The sequence below is a fragment of the Euprymna scolopes genome, chromosome 19 (genome assembly GCF_053919585.1).
Source record: "Euprymna scolopes isolate OS-2025 chromosome 19, ASM5391958v1, whole genome shotgun sequence".
Taxonomy (NCBI): Eukaryota; Metazoa; Mollusca; class Cephalopoda; order Sepiida; family Sepiolidae; genus Euprymna; species Euprymna scolopes.
The window spans coordinates 82,607,302-82,627,871 of record NC_136500.1 but is presented as its reverse complement, the minus strand read 5'-3'; the positions used below and the strand labels follow the sequence as shown (position 1 = coordinate 82,627,871).

Genomic DNA, 20,570 nt, shown 5'->3' with positions numbered 1-20,570 from the left:
ATCATTTTACAACACTGCTATCAAAGACATACACTTCGGATTTTACCATGCAATTTGGATATGAATTTTTATATCCTTTTCATTAACTTCCCTTACTCTATGACATTTAAATACTTAAACAACGTTTAATTGTGATTTTCCATGTCTCACTGACTTTAGCAAATAAGGTGTAAACGATTATAACCATTTGCTAATATTTTCTCCTCTGAAGAGATGGTAGACATCAAAATCCTACAGGATAAGGAGTTATGATATTTCAAATGTATTCTTTGTCTTACATAGAATAATAAAAATCTTTTGATTTGAAATTCAAACATTTCACTTCATAAATTTTAAAATTCATTGAATGACTAAAATTTGATTTTATATATATATATATATATATATATATATATATATATATATATATAATCTAAATGAAAAAGTTTAAAAATCTCTAAGTGTCGAATATAATAATAAAAAATCATGTATTTATTTTTTTGTCCGAATTTTCGCTAATAAATAGCCTCATCAGGGTAGGAAATCCGATTCGTAAGTTTTTTTTTTCTTCATTTTCATGTTACGGCAGAGGCAATGCCTCGGAGCAGAAGAGAAATGAACGTTCTTTTTCAGTATATCCATGTGTTTTGTTCTGGTTTTCGAGCAGGGATTTAAAGGAAAAGATATACCGAAACAGGACATTCATTTCTCTTCTCTTCTGCTCCGAGGCATTGCCCCCGCCCTAACACCAAAATGAAGAAAAGGAAAAAGAAAAAAAAACTTACGGATCGGAATTCCTACCCTGATGAGGTGATTTATTAGTGAAATATCGGAAAAAAAACAAAAAAAACAACTAAAATTAAAAAAAAAAATGATTTCATCATTATATTCGACACTTAAAAGTTTTCCAAATTTTTCATTTAAATTCTGTTTAAAAATGAGTGCCTTCAAAAAGTGTGTGACTATCTTATCCTTATATATATATATATATATATATATATATATATATATATATATATATATATATATATATATATATATATATATAAGTGACAGGGTAATGATTAGGTTGATATGCAATGTAAAACAAGATCAGATCCAAGACACTCTACTTGAGAAATTGGCCATTCCAAAACTTGATATTCTAATAAAGGCAACTTGTCTTCGCTGGTTCAAGCATGTTGAAAGAAGCACAGCAATTGCAGGGACCTAAGTCTGGACAGCAAAAATAAAACATGGTGTCTTAAGAAGACATGGAAAAAACCATTAGACAAGACCATAAACAGTGGCAAACGAACGCAGTCAACATCCACAATTGTGATCACTTGAGGCTTAGCATAAAAACAGCCAGTGTCGAACCTTTGTAGAAAGGAACATTGACCGTATATAGAGTGAGTGAAAGAATGCTTTCTTCAATAATTACTTACTAGCTGGATCCTGTGGAAATCCCACGGAACGAGAAAAATATTTCATCAACAAATATGCTTTGATAAAGCTGACAACGAACAAATGGCAAATAAACACAGTCAACATCCACAATCATGGCCACTGCTGTCAAAGTGAGCATAGATAGTAAACCTGGATAGTGAGTATGTGTAGCAAAGAATGTTTAGCGATAATACAAGGGTCACTCCAAAAGTAAAGCCTCCTATTTTTTTTTTTTTTCAATTCAAGAAGTTGAAGAACTACGAGGACGTGAGTAGTACCATTAAAACGAGTGACCTTTTGTGATCCAGAATTTATTTTTCTACATAGTCACCATAGTTCTCGATGCAGTTTTGCCGGGAATTAAATGACGCATCTGTTTCTGACACACGTCCATGACAGGGGTTACTTTCTTAGAGCCTCACACCGCCAATATCTGCAACAGAGAGATGAAACTTCCAGATCATCAATGCATAAGTTCATCCATCATAACAATGCAATTTGCAATCCACTCTGATCCATTCGGGCGGAATAAAAAGAATAGGAGGCATTACTTTTAGAACAACCGTTGTAAAACACCACTGTGGATGTTATGAAGTGGTACAGGCTAAGGTTCATTCGGCAACGAAACATGAAGGGCAGCATTTTTAACTATGGACAATAATCCCAATCAAAAATATCTCCATTATGTTTTAGCAGATATATCCTATAAAGACACATGAAACTGTTACTACCCCCATTTCTTTACAACACATGACGGTGTGCGAGTGAAAAAATGCTTTCCTCAATAACTTACCTTAAAGAAAATAACAGTCATTTCATAGGTTTGATTTTTAAAACTAACTAAAAAAAATATACCATGTATACAGTCAATAGAGAAGATTACATCTCTTTTTGTTATGCCTCTATGCTTCCATACATTTATAATGTGTAACATTACATAATAATAATAAAGGTCTACTTACCTCGCACAGCCTTGCAATCCACAATTTCCCCATTCAGGTACCAGACTGGTGTACACTCAGCACAGACATCAATGGAACAAGTGGCCTTGGGATAGCTCGGACATTCTGCATCCAAGCAGAGATTATGCGTGCAAGGGGTGAACTTGTGACAAGGGCAATAGGATATGTATGGTTTGACCAAGAAGCACAAATTGCGAGAAATAACGTCTTCTTCTTCCTCAAGAGGGATGTCAGATTTCACCAAATCTATGAAAATAAAAAATAAAATATTTGTCTAGTATTTTTCAGTTCCACATAGCAGATTGACGTGGGATTTGGCACCTCAAGATGCAATGCCTAATGGATAAACAGGACAAGAATGGGGTGATCAAAAGCTGTTATGACCAGATTGGTTACAAGGCAATCTAACCATCTAATTATGTCGGAAGGTGGTTATCTGCCCTTGATTAGTACCTAACTAGTGCAGATTACAAGATCATGCAGATTTCAATGGTAATGCAAAAAACTGTATAAACAAATAGGAAACTGTTGTATAATAACAAAAACATGACAAGAAGACATACATTTCCGAATTTTTGAGATGAGGATTGGTTATTTGCATCATTTGGATTGTTCAGACTACTGTTCTCATCTTGAGTGTCATTTTCGCAATGTTTTGGTCAATGTAACCTCTGATCTTCTTGTTGAACTCCGGAATGTTTCTGTTGAACTTGGGAACTTGGATGGAATTTCGAATGGAACCATTTATTTACTTCACAAGGGTAGCATGCTATTGTCTCATCAGCCATGACTGGATAGACGTCCTAAGCAATTCGCAAGTGTAAGCTATCCCCGTGAAGTCAATAAAGGGTTCCGTTCGAAATTCCATCCAAATTCCCGAGTTCGACAGAAACGTTCCAAGAGTTTGATAAGATACACCTGAAGAAGGTCGGAGGTTACATTGACCGAAACCTTGTGAAAATAACACTCCAAATGAAAACAGTAGTCTGAACAATCCAAATAATACAAAGACGTACATCCATTGCTCTTTCGGGTTCTCGTGAAGAGGTCGGTTCTATTGTTCCAAACGCTTTCTTACACTTGAGGCTATTCTCTATCTCTACAAATCTACTATTAGACCTTGTGCATAGAGTACTGTCGTCATATTTGTACTGATAAATCTGTCCCAAGGGTTCTTGATAGAACTTGATAGAAATGTATCTATAATTTGATTGGCTCTATCTTTTTCTGCTTTTCTGCACTCTTGTTCTTACAGACCTGATGTTACTAGTCTCAGTCTTTTCTATAAATACTGTTATGGCATGTGTTCTTCAGAATTGTCTGATCTATTCTCTGCTTCCTTTGTTCCAGCTCGTTTGACTCATTGGTCGCCATAAATTCATTGTTTTGATATCTCATTGTAATACAGCCTCAGATGAGGCTACAAAACCGACTAAACCTTCAAATGTGGAGAGGAGGACCATAAGATTTTCCAGTCATTTCCTGTCTTCTACTACCTGCAGCTTGAACGATTTTGCAGAGTTCAATGACAATTCAAAACATTGCGTAAAGATGAGGAAACTGTTATATAACCATATGGTTCAAAAATGCAAAAAATTCTATTCTACATAGAAAAAATTATGAGTGTTTATCGTTACATGAGATGACAGGATTTTGTTATTTATATAATCCTGATGTATGACATAAAAAAAGCCGTTAGTTGAATGGAGGAATGATTGATGGATGGGAGGTCAGAATTTAACCGTTAGTCAATGGAAGTTGGCGAAACCATATGATTGTAATGCGAGACATAGAACGGCCTAGGAAGAAAATGGATGTCGAGTTCTTTGAATGCATACAACAAATCTTGTAAATGATGTTTATGGCAATGATTTTATGCAGACTAAAGAAATAACTATATTTCAACTTGTCATGAACCTAGCTAACAATTTTTGAAAAATTTCAATGGATTGCCAAACATCGAGCAATAGCCAATTCTTGGAGGTATGAAATCTGTAATTTACTATGTACATTGAACTGTTATTCGCCGTCAATTAATGGTCGGGATGGAAATGTTAGAAAAGATTGATTTTGTCGTTCAATATGAAAAAAAAAAAAACTATTTTTGAGTGAAGAAAACTTTCTTTACAAACAATTATCTTTATAATTCATACATGAAGTAAGAATTTCTTTCAGTTCGTACATAAAACCCAAACTCAAGCCGAAAATTTTGTTAGAAGTTCTTTTGTAGCTTTGCAAGCCAGTAATCTATATATAAAAGACAAAACGGCCGTATATCCAGCAAAGACTTTTTTCGTTCTCGGGGGGGGGGGTACTATTTTTAGAACTTTTATATACTCCCTAGTTTATAATATCTATGATTTGCTCGTCCAGAAAGCACTCAGTTTTGATCAATGTCGGGAAAACCCCTCATTTCAGACACTCCCTTTTTGTTGGAGCTGGTTTTCCCCAACATCGTGGGGAAATGAAACGGCAGAAAACTTAACTGGCCTCCAGCCAACGTTCGTTTCTGCAAGTCAACTTTTTGATTGTAACGCTTTTCACTTCGTAACTTAGCGGTAAAAATTCACGTTTTCTTTCACCTTCTTTTCTGCCTTCGGGTTCGTTCTGCCCCCCCCCTTTTACACCTCCAAACACCCGGGCAACGTCGGGTACCCTTGCTAGTAATCAAGAAAAAACACAGTATTAGTATATTAACAAAAGTAAGTTATAGACGTATACATCGTCTGCCTTTTTACATGGCTTGTTGCACGTTGCTATAAATTTGATTTGATTGATTAGCTCACCATATTTTGTCAACTAAACTTTTATTTTTATATTTAAGTGTGTAGAATTAAAAAACATGAAAGATCTCATTGGCAAAGTTGGAATCTGATTACTGGAAAAATGGTTGCGTCATTCTACTGCTCAAGGAGGTATCTCACTACTGACGCAATACTCTATAAAAGCTAAATATGCCCAAAGATGGAGTACTGTTGCCACAATGCCACATCTAAGAAGGTGCTGCCCAGAGCAACCTTTCCTGCCTTGACAGAGTACAAAATCGACTTTGAAATTGCAGTGGGCAATGTCCATTGCTCACCCCTACCATTCCTATCTCTCACAGAAAAGACGTTGCTCGTCTTTCCCTGCTGTCGTTATTTTTATAGCAGATGCTCGACTGAGCTTCAATCTATAATCTAACCCTGTAAAAAAAAACATTCACAGCAAAAGTTCGTCTAGCTACAACCAGTGTCAATAGTTCTCCTTTTCTCCATCTCCAAAACTAACTGATATTTCCATGAACAAAGTCCATGGAACACAATACTACTGGGTTGCTTCCCAGATGATTACAACATGGTAGTTTTCAAGTCTAATGTAAACAAATATTTTTTGAGCCGTCCTTTTAAATAATCAAAATCTGCCTAATTACTATCATCATTACCATTGATCATGAGGTTGTCTCACCATCCACCTAACACTCAGTTAAAATTTATCCTTGAATAGCCTTCAGGCCTTGATAATTTGTGATACCATAGTAAATAATATTTTAAAAAATCATAAAAATCTTATACTACTTACCAGTAACTGCAGTCTTCGGTGGCTGAGACCAAAATTTTTCATACCAAGAATTTGGTAAACGTTGTAGGGGTTCACAAGTTTTGGTCAGTGTGACAAGGAAATCATGGGGTTGGGTATGAAGTATTTCCCAGACGTGGAAACTTAGCAGAGTCACAAAGGGTCCGTTAAAAGAATATCCACAATAATCAAAATTATAGCCATTGATGTCAAAACCATAGCGATCATAGCCATTACGTGTCAGACCTAAAAAGAATGTAAAAAAAAAAAAAAACTATGGTAAATATGTATATTAACATCCTCAACCTAAAAAAATATTCTCCTTTTTTTTTTTTTTAAACGATTACGTATGAACACTCTGAAAAACTTAGTGGAAAAAAAAATAACGGAAAAAAATATTTTAGAATTTAGGGTGAGGGATCAGTTTCGTATATAAATTAAACATAAAAATGATTCCCAATTTCCGGGCCATTCTAACTTTTTAGGGCAGTTAGCTAAATTATTTTACCATTAACCCCAAGTCTGTCTGGAAAGATCGTAAAAAGCACACAATATTCTTAAAAAAAAAGAAGAAGTTTTCCCTGCCAGAAAAAGAAAAATGCACAGAATTTATATCACATAAGCAATAACAATGTTGTATTCTTTACAAATAAGAAATAAAAAAAAAGCTCACAAAATTTATCTCCCACAGCAAAAAACAAAAGAAAAACGGCAAATTCAGTACAAATATAAATAAATAAATTCTTTACATGCCAAATAAAACAAATGTTTACCTTTTCTGTTAAAGCACTGTCTATCGAATCCCATCCTACTATAAATACTCGTCATATCTCGGTTTCCATTATTATCGAAGCCTCGTTTGTTGAAGCCATTTTTGTTGTAACCATTCCGATCAAAACCATAACGATTATAGCCATTCTTGTCATAACCTTCTTTGTCGAGGCCATCACGGTTAAATCCTTGAAGAAGACGAACAAAACATTGAAAAAAAAATTATATTCAAAGAAAAATAAAATAAAATTTGAACATGGTTTGTCTTGCTGGGTCTGCTTCATGACATGTCAGCTCCCCCCCTTTTTATAACTTCAACATCTATGGGTATTTCCGAGCGAAATCACGCATTACCAGGGATAGTCTACCTACCTCCCTACCAATTTTCAGCACTTTAGAACTGATAGTTTCAAAGATATGTTACTAAACACTAAATATGCAAAAAATGAAAACAAAGGTTTATCAGGATTTGAACATACAAAACAATCATCAGAAATATAGGTGCATATACGGATGAAAAGATGAAAAGCGCATTTCAAGTAAAAACTCTTTGATATACTTATGTATCAGGCAAAAATAACTATCCTCACTAAAAAATTATGAAAAAATTATTGAATAGAAATTTAATTAAAAGTAATTCATTGTAGGCAAAAATAAGTATCCTGACCAAAACATTAGAGAAAATTATCAATTAGAAGTTTAATTAAGAGTAAAAAATCAATTTTATCTTAAATTGCAGTTTTATCATAATTTTGAAGTTATGTGAAAGCAAGGGAGATAATTCCGTTTGCCATTTCAGCAAATATAAAGATTTCTCTTAAAATGGACGACTCATGCAAAATACGATAAACTTGATTATTAGTCTTAATTAAATTTTTACTGAGTTTTTCCTAATTTTTAATGGAGATACTTATTTTTGGTTGATATGTAAGTATATCAATGGTTTTATTTGGAATGCGATTTTCATGGGTCTTTATCCATAGAAATACCTAAAAGATTGTAAGACTTTCATTTTAGTAACATAGCAGAATTCCCGGCATCGGTCAAGAATAAGTTTTGGTGCTTATACAGATAAAGACACAGACGAAAATTGCATTTCAAATAAAACCTCTTTCGTATACTTACATATTCGGCAAAAATGATTATCCTCACCAAAAATTAGGAAAAAAATGTTATTTCAAACTTAAGTGCGACAAACTAATATAAAGATATACTCCTTAACCTCTTGGTTTATAGCAAAGTGTAGTATCAGTTCTGATACTTAATTTTTTTTTTTTTTGCTCTCAGTCAGTAAAAGAGAAATCTTTTTAGATTAAGTCAATTTTTATTTTTGCCCCAATTCAGAGTGAACTTTTATAGAGAGCTGGACCCCCCCCACACACACACACATTAAAACCAATGTTGTATGTAAGCTGCCCTTGTGGGAAGGTAAGTAAATACGTAGATGCATTAAAAAAAAAGTACTTACCAAGACGATCGAAGCCAGATGTATCAAATCCTCTCCGATCAAAACCTTCCTGATCGTAACCAAACTGGTCATAACCGGAACTGCTAATCACTTTGACCAAAATATCTGGCTGGGCAGTACCAGACCCTGCAGACCCAAACGTGGTTTCGCTCGAGTTACATGGTCGCCCCTTAGTTGGTACAGCATATGTAATGCAGAGATCACTTTTAAGATCAAGGACATCTTTGGGGGCCACATTGAAGGGCACCATGGGAATATTTCCGTAGGCTGCGGGGAACTTGTGTTTGTTATTGAACATCTTTTGCCAGGTGGCATAAAGCTGGTCAATGTAAGCATGGATGGCATAGAACAGAGGGTCGTAAGCACTGGTTGTGGTCAGCATTTCCCCTCCTATGAAAGAATGGATGTAGCCAGCAAATGCCTCCAGACTGTGGCTCATTTCAAGAAAATCTTCATTGCTGATCACTGCAGCTAAATCAAGCATCGTTGGTAGGTGAACACTGTAATTGAAGTTCCTCTTCAAGCAAGGACGCCAAGCATTTCTGTTTATATAAAAAAAAGAAGTCATTTCATTACAATCACACCGCCATACAAAAAAAAAAAACGGGTTGGTTCGCTTTTCTTTTCTTTTTTCGTTTTTTTTAATAAGACGGATTTGAAGTTTGCGTATTGCCAGTCATTTTGTTTTTGTCTTTATCTTTATGCTAGCACTACAAACTTCACTATTTCGATAATTGGATTAATAAAGTATTAAAAATAAGGTTAAAAATAATGTAGTCTAAACAAAATATTGTTAAAAAATTTTAAATGCCGAGATCCTATGGTGTGGTAACGGCGTAGAGAATCATAGCAGTAAGCAGCCATGGTTTGCATGCGCCTGCTGTAAGGAAGCAGTGGCGTGCAAACGTAGAACCCTTCAGATACAAAAATAATGCAATTATGTAAATTTAGTCGCCATTGAGAGTTCAAAATGGTGAATAAAAGACGGCTATTTTGCTTGACAGATGACTTTTAGTTTTTAGACGCCACATGTGATTGGTTAGAGAAAAAAGAAAAGAACTGCTGCTGCTTATGTGAAAAGTGAACGTCTTCATTGTGAGAGAAAAGAACATAAAATAATTCAACTTGATTCTGTGTTTTCTATTCAACTCGAAATAATTTACATAAATTAAATAGGAATTAATTTACACAAAGCGCATCTTTCAGTCATGTGAATCATAAAATAATATTTCAGAAGGATTTAAAGCGATTAAGGCATTTGGGAAACTGTACAGAGAGAATTGACATTATTGTTGACACGAGTTTATGAGGATCGAGTTCACAGAGGAAAAAAAATGTTTTTAGACTAAACCTGGTAAAACATTGTTCAGCTGAAACTTGCAAGTGTGACCTGGTGAAAGGTCAGCTCGAAGGTTAAATCTATCAATAAATGGTAGATGTCAGGCAAAATAAATTTAGGTGTATGAGAGAATTAGGTAGCAGGAAAAATGAGACGGAGTGAAATAAGCCTGACCCTCGAGGATGGGCTGATACAGTCAGCTACCGATCAGATTGCATGCCTGCTGAGGTAAGTAAATTTCATCCGTGCAATGTAGAGTGATCTTGTCAAAGTATATAAAGCAGTGTGTAGGGAGATTAGAGCAGATAATGAGAGTAAAACAGAGCTTTTCTAAAAAGCCAGAAGAAAAAAGTAGATTCATGTTGATCGATCCCTAAATTGTGAGTCGGGAAGTCGAAGTTGAAAATATCTGAAGTGAATTATCCAAAAATAAAGACTATTGTGATAGATTTTCGTTCCTGTATATATATACTCCTGATCAAAAATTTAAGATCACGTGAAATTTTTTTTTTTACATAGGCATCACCACTTATCAAGGCCCAGGGGCCACTCGAGGATAAGGGTTAAAGAGTGTACAGTAGTGAATTGGACAATACAGTAATTGTCAGTAATGGAAATTCAGTAAATTTGTTAACTTAAGGGGGACGGCTCATCAAAAACTTGTTTACATTGGACTTGAAGACAACCATATTGTAGTCAGCTGGAAAGCAGGAAAACGGAAGACAGTTCCACAGGCATGCAGTTCTGAGAAAGAAGCTTTGTTCATGGAATCTACGTTTAGGTTTAGGCACAGATAAAGAGTGAGGGGAATTATTGATAGTATTTTCAGCTAGACGAGTGTTTCTTGTGAATGTTTGGCGAGGGGGGGACCATAGATTGAAGCTCAGTCGAGCACTTGCCATGAAAATAACGATAAAGCAAAGACAAACTCGCTATATCTCTTCTGTGAGAAAGCGGTTGCAGGGAAGAAAAAAGGGCATCTATTTTGAACTCTATCAAGACGGGATGAGTCCTTTCTAGCAGCTCCTGCTCAGATGTGGCAACAGTACTCCATCCTTGGACGAACTTGGCTCTTATATAGATAGAGAATTGCATCAGAAGTGAGATATCTACTGGATCGATAGAAGGATCCCACCATTTTTCCAGCAGCTTTGGTAACAGATTTGATGTACATGTTCCATTTCAGAGCAGGAGTAAGGGTCAAGCCCAGAAGCTTGTCAAAACATGAGGCCTCCCCAATTTCAATTGATGCCAGATGGGGATCAGAGCGTTGATGATGTAAAGATAAAAGTTTGCTTTTAGGTGCATTAAAAGTAACAAGCCACCTCTTTCCCAATTGTACCACATGCTCAAGATCAGAGGAGAGAGAATCGGAGAGAACTTGGTCGTTTACGGTCTTAGATGTGCTACCATGGATGGTAGTGCTATCAGCATAAATGTCTACGAATGATGTAAGGATATGATTTGGAAGATCATTAATGTAAATCAGGAAGAGAGTTGGGCCCAGGATGGAACCCTGAAGGACTCCAGCATTAATACTGTGAGCTTCTGATTTCTGCCCATCAATTACTACTCTTATGAACCTATCAGAGAGAAATGATTTAATAATTGAGAAAAACTTTTTTTTTAGGATAGATTTTAAACTCCTCCCACTTAAGGTTTCCAATACTACAACCTGAAAGGCCCTGTAGGTGGGGCATTAGAATACGTCGACTGCCCCCCTGCAGAGGGTAAAAGTCCCTCAATGGGGATCCTGGATATGACCTTAAACTATATCCAGTGGTGAGGCCCCAGCTTGTGGGCTTTGGGGAGTGTGGAGCCACCCTTTAATTACCATTGCTCTCAGGTCCACTCTGACCCGGAGTGGTAGTACCTGTTAGGGTCCCAACTATGGGTTAAATAGAAACTGACGTGAAAACAACAAATATATTCTATTAAAAATTTTTTTCTTCAAAATCTTTTGATTCGGCATTAAATAACCCGAAAAGGGTTGATATACCGTAAAACAAAAACAACCAACCAACCAACAACCTGAAAGGTTATGGAACATAAAAAGCAACATTCCAAACATTTAATTCAGAAATTTACATGTTTATAAAATGAAGCATTTTACACTTGATCAAAATTATAAGACCAGACGTATGAATTCTACGAAATTGTACGAAGTGTATCAAAACATTCAACAACCAAATTTTATAATGAATTCAACCTCCAATTCTTACGAGCATGTTAAAAATAAGCGTTTCAAGTAAATCGACTTGAACTGTTCCTCTACCCATTAATGTTAGTTTATTTTTAGCTATTTATTATCCGTCATATGTATATATACAGGGTGTCCATAAAGTTCGTGTGCACTTTAAAAAATTTATAACTTTATTTATATTTGCGATAGAAATAATCTGTAAAAAATGTTATAAAGTTTCATGTATCTAGTTTTAAGCATAGTTATTGAATAATTTTTCACCACAAAATTCGTAACAATTTTTAGATAAGTAAAAAATAAGTAAAAAATATTTTCAGAATCAATTTGATCCCATGGCTTCAATTGAGGAAAAAGTAAACTGTGTCCTTTGGTTGGCTGAATTGAAATCTACTATTGCTGTACAAAGAAAGTTTAGAATTGAATACAATAAAAAAAGCGCCTCATAGGAACACAATTGTTAAATGGATGAAAACATTTAAAAAGACAGGTTCTGTCCATGATAAACCATGGTCTGGAAGGCCATGTGTCAGTGACGAAAGTGTTGCTTCCATAGAAAAATCCTTTACTGCAAGTCCAAGAAAGTCTGTAAGACGGGCATCATTGGAGCTCGGGCTGCCAAAGTCTACTGTGCATAAGATTCTGCAGGCAAAACTTCATATGAAAGCTTACAAAGTTCAATTACATCAACAGTTGTTAGAAGAGGATTATTATGCACGGCTAACTTTCTGTCACCAGTTCAATGAAAAACTTTGCAATGATGATGCATTTGTGAGTAATTTACTGTTTTCTGATGAAGCAACATTTCACATTAGTGGCAAGGTCAACAGGCATAATTGCCGAATTTGGGGAACTGAAAACCCAAATGAAACTGTTGAACATGAAAGGGACTCTCTTAAAGTTAATGTGTGGTGTGCTTTGGGAATAAATCGAATCATAGGGCCATATTATTTTGAAGATCGTGTTATTAACAGTGACAGCTACTTAGATATGTTGCAGAATTACTTTATTCCGCAACTTGAACAATTAAACTTGAAAGATGATACAGTGTTTCAACAAGATGGAGCTCCTTATCGCTTTGCTCGGCATGTTAGACAGTTTCTAAATCAGGAATTTCCTAACAGATGGATCGGAAGGGGTGAACCATTTCATTGGCCTCCACGTTCGTCAGATTTGACTCCATTAGATTTTTTTATGAGGACATGTGAAAACAATTGTGTATGCAACCAAACCTAGTTCATTGGAAGATTTGAAAGCTAGAATAACTAATGTGATTTCAGGCATTACTATAAATCATTTGGCAAATGTTTTTCGTAAACTGCAAAATCGTATTACCCTTTGTATTGCTAATGATGGAGGGCATGTGGAAAGTTAAATAAAATTTCAATAAAAGCTTAAAAAATATAGATTTACTTCTTTCAAATCCATTTTACAGATTATTGCTATTGCAAATACAAATAAAGTTATAAATTTTTTAAAGTGCACACGAACTTTATGGACACCCTGTATATATATATATATATATATATATATATATATATATATATTACTTTTGTAATCACGACAATATATCGGGTACAATATAATATTAAATAATCGACAGAGAATTGACTATATAATATTAGGTTGGTGCAAAAATAATGTCGTTTTTTTTACGTTCAGCCTTTATATAAAAAACGATATTATTTTGGCACCAACTTAATTTATACGAAATCTGGATAAATTGAAGTATCATATTTAAGCATATTTTACGACTGGGCAACGTCGGGTGCCCTCTGCTAGTTAAACATAAATGAAGAGTGTTGCCATGTTTTTGAAACACCCAGTTTGTTTGATTACACCATTTTATTTTTGCTTTTTCATGTACCCATCTTCTGTGCTGACGAGCAGCCTAGACAACGCCAGTCTATGTTGCCTGATTAAACAAAAGACAACATGGCAGGAGATCTGTCCTGCTGACGAGAACGTTTTGACTCCACACGAAACCTTTTTCGAAAGGTGGAATTAATCAGCTTGGCGTCGTAAGAACGGACAAAAAATCCTTGATGCCATATCAAACAACGCCAGAGTTATCAGTCAAGAATGTGAGAGAAGTGAACACAACAATAGTTCGTTGCTTCCACCGTCTAACATATTCATGTACAGATAAAAATGACACCAGAGTTTAGTAATATATATATATATATATAATAGTACTAGTGGTTGCGACCCAACGAGTCACGTGTATGTCTAATCTCTCTCGCATATATATGAACTGATGAGCCCAAATGAGGGCGAAACTCGAGTCTTGGACTACCGGCTTGTTGGCTTTCATGACTCTTGTACACTGCGACGTTGTTTGGTTGTGGAAATAATTATATAATCTCTTACATTCTGAAAGTTTTATATATATATATATATATATATATATATATATATATATATATATATATATATATATATATATATATATATATATATATATATATATATAAAACACTTTCAGAATGTAAGAGATTATATAATTATTTTTCTTGATTTAATGAATTTCATGCTTTCATTTGAAACTTACTTTCTTCTAACAGCTGATTGGATAATCGCTTCAGTATCTTCCAGCTGTTTATGTAACTTGCCGGAAGATGCCAAGAAAAAGTTGTTGGAGAGTGGGTCGTAAACTGGATAAATATCTAGTATTATATGGCAATAAAGAGATTTAGTATTTTGCAATCTAATTTACATATATGTTTATGGTGTGTACAGAGAGACATGATATTTAAATTACAGAATGACACTGAAAATAGAGAGTCACTCTTCGTCTAAATTCTCAGTCATTAAGAAATTATCTGTGGTTGAATCAATATAGAGTGAAAGGAGTTGAGAGAAAGACACTTATAGCAAAGACAGAAATAGGTTATTGGTGCAGTTAATTTGAACACCTAAAACCGAATTTTCTTCAAATATGATTCAATCCCAGAATTAGAATATATATTTTAGCATGTATTTTGTGCTATCTATAATATGTGTGTGTGTTGGAGTTGAGAGGGCTCCCGTAAGCCGTGGAGAAGACAACCTTTCTAGGAGAAGCAAATCTCTGATTTAAAAAAGACTGTAACATCATCTGTGTATAGATACTCCCTCAGGCATTTGCTTATTAAAATGGTCCTGTGGCGATGGAAGTCATTTTTGGGCTCATGGACTTTAAGCGTCTGAGGGAGTAGCACTCGTCTGAAAAGACGTTACAATCAATCATCATGTTTGCCTAAAACTTTCGACTGAGAGGACGGATTTTCATGAGATTGGTATCATTTTGAAGCTGAACGTCTTGGACGACAAATATTGAAAAATTGACCAAAAACATTAATTCTTTACCCTCAACTGGGTAGTTTTCTACAAGGAGGGGTCAATTTTTTTTTTTTTTTTTTTTTTTTTTTTACACAGTGATCACCACTTATCAAGGCCCGGAAGCCACTCAGGGATAAGGGTTATTGCAAGTACATTACGTTAGTGTGGAGATTTGATGAAGTGTTTACTTAAGGGGGCGGTTCATTAGGAATTTGTTAACATTGGACTTGAACACATCCAAGTTGTAGTCCGGAGGGAAGCAGGCAGACGGAACAGAGTTCCACAGGCGTGCAGTTCTAAGAAAGAAGCTTTGTTCATGGAATCTGCGTTTTTATTTAGGCACAGATATAGAGTGGGGGAAATTTTTCACAGTGGATTCAGCTAGACGGGTGTTTTTCGTGAAAGATTGGCGAGGGGGGACCAGGGATTGGAGTTCAGACGAGCACCTGCCATGAAAATAACGATAAAACAAGGATAGGCTCGCAACGTCTCTTCTGTGGGAGAGGGGTTGCAGGGTAGAGAAAAGGGCATCCCCCACTAAACCACGAAGTCTATTTTGTACTCTGTCAAGGCATGATAGGCTGTTTTTGGCAGCTCCTGCCCAGATATGGCAACAGTATTCCATCCTTGGACGTACTTGGCTTTTATATAGATAGAGAATTGCATTAGTAGTGAGATATCTTCTGGAGCGGTAGAAGGATCCCACCATCTTTCCAGCGACCTTGGCAACAGACTTGATGTACGTGTTCCATTTCAGATCAGGAGTAAAGGTCAAACCCAGAAGCTTGTCAAAACACGGGGCCTCACCCAGACGAGAGCCATCCATCACAATTGATGCCAGCTGGAGATCAGAGCGTTGATGATGTAAGGATAGGAGTTTGGTTTTGGATGCATTAAAGGTAACCAGCCGCATCTTCCCCCACTGAACCATGCGCTCGAGATCAGAGGAGAGAGAATCAGAGAGAACTTTGTCATTTACAGCCTTTGATGTGTTGCCGTAGATGGTCGTGTCATCAGCATAGATGTCAACGAATGATTTAAGTATGTGTTTAGGGAGGTCATTGATGTAGATCAGGAAGAGAGTTGGGCCCAGGATTGACCCCTGAGGGACTCCAGCATTTATATTGCAGGCCTCCGATTTTTGTCCATCTACCACTACTCTTATGAGCCTATCGGAGAGAAATGGTTTAATGATTGAGAAAACATTTCCAGTTATACCGTAGCTGGAAATCTTGTGAAGTAGACCCTTATGCCATACCTTGTCGAAGGCCTTTGATATGTCAAGAGCAATTGCCCTAGAAAGGAAGCCTTTGTCAAGAGATTCACTTATCCTGTGGGATATAACCGTCAGCACATCTGCGGTAGATCTTGCAGAGTGGAAACCATATTGTGTGTCACTAAGAAGGTTATTCCTGCTGAGATGGTTGACTATTTCTCTATTTAATATGGATTCCAGCAACTTACTCATAACACACAGGAGACTTATTGGTCTGTACTGAGAGGGAGAGGACTTATCACCTGAATTCTTAAATACAGGGCAAACTGATGAGGTCTTCCAGGGGGTCGGAAAGCACTTCTCCTTAAGGCAGCGTTTAAATAGTTTCGTAAGTATGGGAGCAAGTTCTGGTTGAAGCTTTTTTAACACTATAACACTATATAATATTGTGAGCCATTTTTGCAAGTAATCGTATCGGTTGGATTGACTTTGCCTAATTTTAACGTTCCGAACTTCCGATCGTGTTATAGAGTAGCGTTAGATTTAGATTTTCTTTCACTTTCTTTTCCGCCCTTGTGTCACAGGTTCGAGCCTGCCTACCTGCCTGCCTGCCTACTACCATTTTTTTTTTTTTTTTTGCTCAACACACATCTCCAAACACCCGGACAACGCCGAGCACCCAGGCTAATTAAGGTATATAAGAAAAAAGCATTTAGGAAACAAATGTTGATTGACTCACATTTATTATAATAATATATATAGACATGTAAAACTTACCTGTCTCCAAATGGATGATCGGGCACACACCAACTGCCTCCATCTCCACCAAAATAGTTAGGCTGCCAAATGATCGCCCGTGAGAAGTTGGCCGCGTCCGTGGTAAAATCAAAATAAGGTAACGTGATCCCACAGTCGACTTCTTTGAGTTGCTGCTCAACTAATCTTAGGAACATACGATGCCAAGGCAAATAGAATGGTCCACCATGCGAGTGCATGCTATGCACCATGTACAGGTCACGGAACCTGTCCCAGACATTATCGGTTCCTGACAGACGGATTTGAGAGATAGCTTGCTGGAGTCTCACCATTTCATCCCACGTCAGGTCTCGAAGCTCCTTCCGTACGTTTATTTTCGAGCACCTGTCATTAAATGTAAAAATAAAAAGACAAGAATTTTTTGCGAGAATTTTAATGTTAATCTTGTGTTATTTCGTATGGGATCAAAAATTTAAATATTTCAGTTTCGGTCTGTTTTAAGAATGGCCTCTTAATATTCTAACAGTATTATGGAATTTTTAATTTACAAAGACTTTCACACATATAAGAATAAATATATGAAAACTCAAATTAAAACATCCAAGCTAAAACAATATCATAAACAATCTCTATCTATACTATCATATAAAAGACGCTTTTTGTTGTTATTGTTGTTTTGTGTGTGTGTGTGTGTGTGTGTGTGTGTGTGTGTGTGTGTGTGTGTGTGTGTGTGTGTGTGTGTGACAGCGTTCCTTCCTCATATGTTTCGAAACCGCTGAGCACATCTTAATTTGATAAGTATCGAAAATGGAAAAAAATTTGATCCTAAAAATAGTCTGTCTTTCTTTATACAGGAGAATATTTTATGTTACACCAGCAAGGGAGATAACAAATAATTTCTTAAAAAAACAAATAAAAAATAACACAGATTATTGACATCTGAAAATATAGCTCAGTGGTAGAGCATTTGACTACGGATCGAATGATCCTGTTCAAGCCCTGGTTTATCTCACCATTTTATTTTAATTTTTTCTTATTAACGAATTCAATTTACGTTAAAAGAAGAGGTAACATTTAAAATCGCCGCAAATCATTTCTTTGTTTGCATATTTTAAAACTAAATATTAATCAGAAGTGTCTTTCCAGGGCATTCATCGTCCAGCTGATGCGATATTCTAAACAAACACAGATGCAATTGGATGAACGACATTATCATTATTATTATTTTTTTTTTTTGTGAATTAATCCACTGGGCAAATTATCCCTCCTAGTCCTTTTACTTTGCCATGTTTAAATCTTAACCATATTACTTTTCATGCTCGCATTTTTCTTTGTAATATATATATATATATATATATATATATATATATATATATATATATATATATATATATACTAGCAAAAGTACCCATCGTTGACTGGGTTCAAAAACAGCTTACAGAAAATGGACTCTGATTTATGAAAGTATGATAGGTTATGAAAAGGAAGGGTTGTAAAGAGATAGCTTCGAATTTGGGGGTATCAAACCCAAAGCAAAATATGATGAAAGTAAAAATAAAATAGATAAACCCCATAATTTATTATACCATACCTGTTCACACTGAAACACTTATCACAATATTCTGTGAATCTATATTAAAAAAAACCTTGTTAAACTTTGTGACATATTTCCATTCTATTGAGGTCAGGTGCGAACGAACATCCCATAATTTTATTATACCATATTTCTTCAAACTGAAACATAATTATCAAAGTATACTTACGCAGATAGATATGAAAAGTCTTTATTAAAGTTTGTGCCTATTTCCATTCTATGGAGGCCAGGCGCGAATGCTGACCCCACAATTTTATTATACCATCTCTATTTAAGTTAAAACATACTTATCAAAGTATTATTATGTACATCTATATTAAAAACACTTGTAAACGTTTTTTTTTAATTTTTAAATTTTTTATTTCCATACTTTGTAGACCAGGCGCGTACGCAAGCCCTACAATTTTAATGAATCATCATTATGCCAGATCAAACATACCCATTCCTGTGTCTCGATACATCTTCTATCATTATATGTGATCAGTTTTCTATAACAGTCAAGCATAGAGGAGCCTATTCGTGACCAGACACACACACACACACACACACACACACACACACACACACACACACACACAGCTTTATATTATAGATATATATAGCCTTGGAAGTTTCTTTAAAACTATTAAAAAAAATGTCCTTCATTGAAACATCATTTTGTAGTAAGTCAATTAATATCCCATATCGCTGAATAGTTTTATTTACATGAACAAACAATAGTACCAATGTTCTCATAGGGATCATCAGTTGTTTACCATGAAACATTGTTTTGTAGGATTTAAAAACAAAACAGTATATTAACTCATGGCTCCTCAGATCAAACACTACCTTCCTTAAAACACATGAACAAAATTATTCTTAATACTGGGTCTAGATTTTTTCCTCCAGATAAATTTAGGTTAACCAATTCATGTCATTTAAAAAAATATATATTTCTTCCCTGTGTCCTCCGTCCCTTCTCCACAAATTTATGTGTCTATTTAAAAACTATGGTGTTATATAGTGTTTGGTTGAATCCATTCTACGACTTATCACCCCCTTTTTTGTTATTAGTATTATTTTTATAGATTTACATTCTTATTTACTCGTACCATCTCTATAGGTCCTGGAGATGACCTTAAACTATATCCAGTGGTGAGGCCCCAGCTTGCGGGCTTTGGGGAGTGTGGAGCCACCCTTTAATTGCCATTGCTCCCAGGTCCACTCTTACTCGGAGTGGTAGTACCTGTTAGGGTTCCAACTATGGGTTAAATAGAAACCGACTTGAAAATAACAAATGTATTCTATTAAAAAAAATTTTCTTCAAAATCTTTGGATTCGGCATTAAATAACCTGAAAAGGGTTGATATGCCGTAAAACAAAAACAAAAAACCAACAACCGTCTGTATAATTAATAGTTAATAAAAATATATGATATATATAAAAATATGTATAAAATTAAAATGAATGTAAATATATACATTTTTTTTTGTTTTTCACACATCATCTTATATGTATTGTTCGCCCGAGTAAAGCCAGACTGAACTGCTAGTATATATATATATATATATATATATATATATATATATATATATATATATATATATATATCAAAATGTTTGACTCGTGTCCAGGTAACCTACATCTAAAATTTCAAGTGTTTAAACCCAAAATTGGCGGAGGAGTTTGGTAGAGTTTGCAAAGATAAACTGTTTCAACTTTGACCTCTTGGCAACCAAATTCTTAGAATATTTTTAGTATTACCACCCATAGTGTTTCACTTTCTCCCGACAGCCCCAACTGTACTCACCACCAACTTTAGTTCTGAAGCTATTTTTCTATACCCCTTTCCAAGTTTATGCCTTGCTATGATTTTTGAGTACTCATGCACATATTGATCCGTGCTGAAATAATAACGTTATTATTTAAAAAGCCATTCTTAACATGGGGAGAGGAGGGTGTTTTGTACCTATTCTGTACTTTAACCTTACAATTGAAT

At 35.3% G+C, this 20,570-nt stretch overlaps 1 protein-coding gene across 4 annotated transcripts in view; it reads right to left on the bottom strand.

Annotated features, from left to right (window-relative positions):
• The window catches only part of LOC145239792 (uncharacterized), a 364,141-nt gene that overhangs the window by 209,198 nt on the left and 134,373 nt on the right, over positions 1-20,570 (bottom strand). For all 4 annotated transcript variants that reach the window (XM_080103293.1, XM_080103291.1, XM_080103294.1 and 1 more), the window contains exons 10-14: positions 17,020-17,382; positions 8,167-8,708; positions 6,701-6,886; positions 5,931-6,173; positions 2,370-2,615 (exon numbers count right to left, since the gene is read on the bottom strand). In XM_080103293.1, the coding sequence (XP_079959419.1) occupies positions 2,370-2,615; positions 5,931-6,173; positions 6,701-6,886; positions 8,167-8,708; positions 17,020-17,382 (1,580 nt within the window). The remainder of the gene's footprint in view (positions 1-2,369; positions 2,616-5,930; positions 6,174-6,700; positions 6,887-8,166; positions 8,709-17,019; positions 17,383-20,570) is intronic.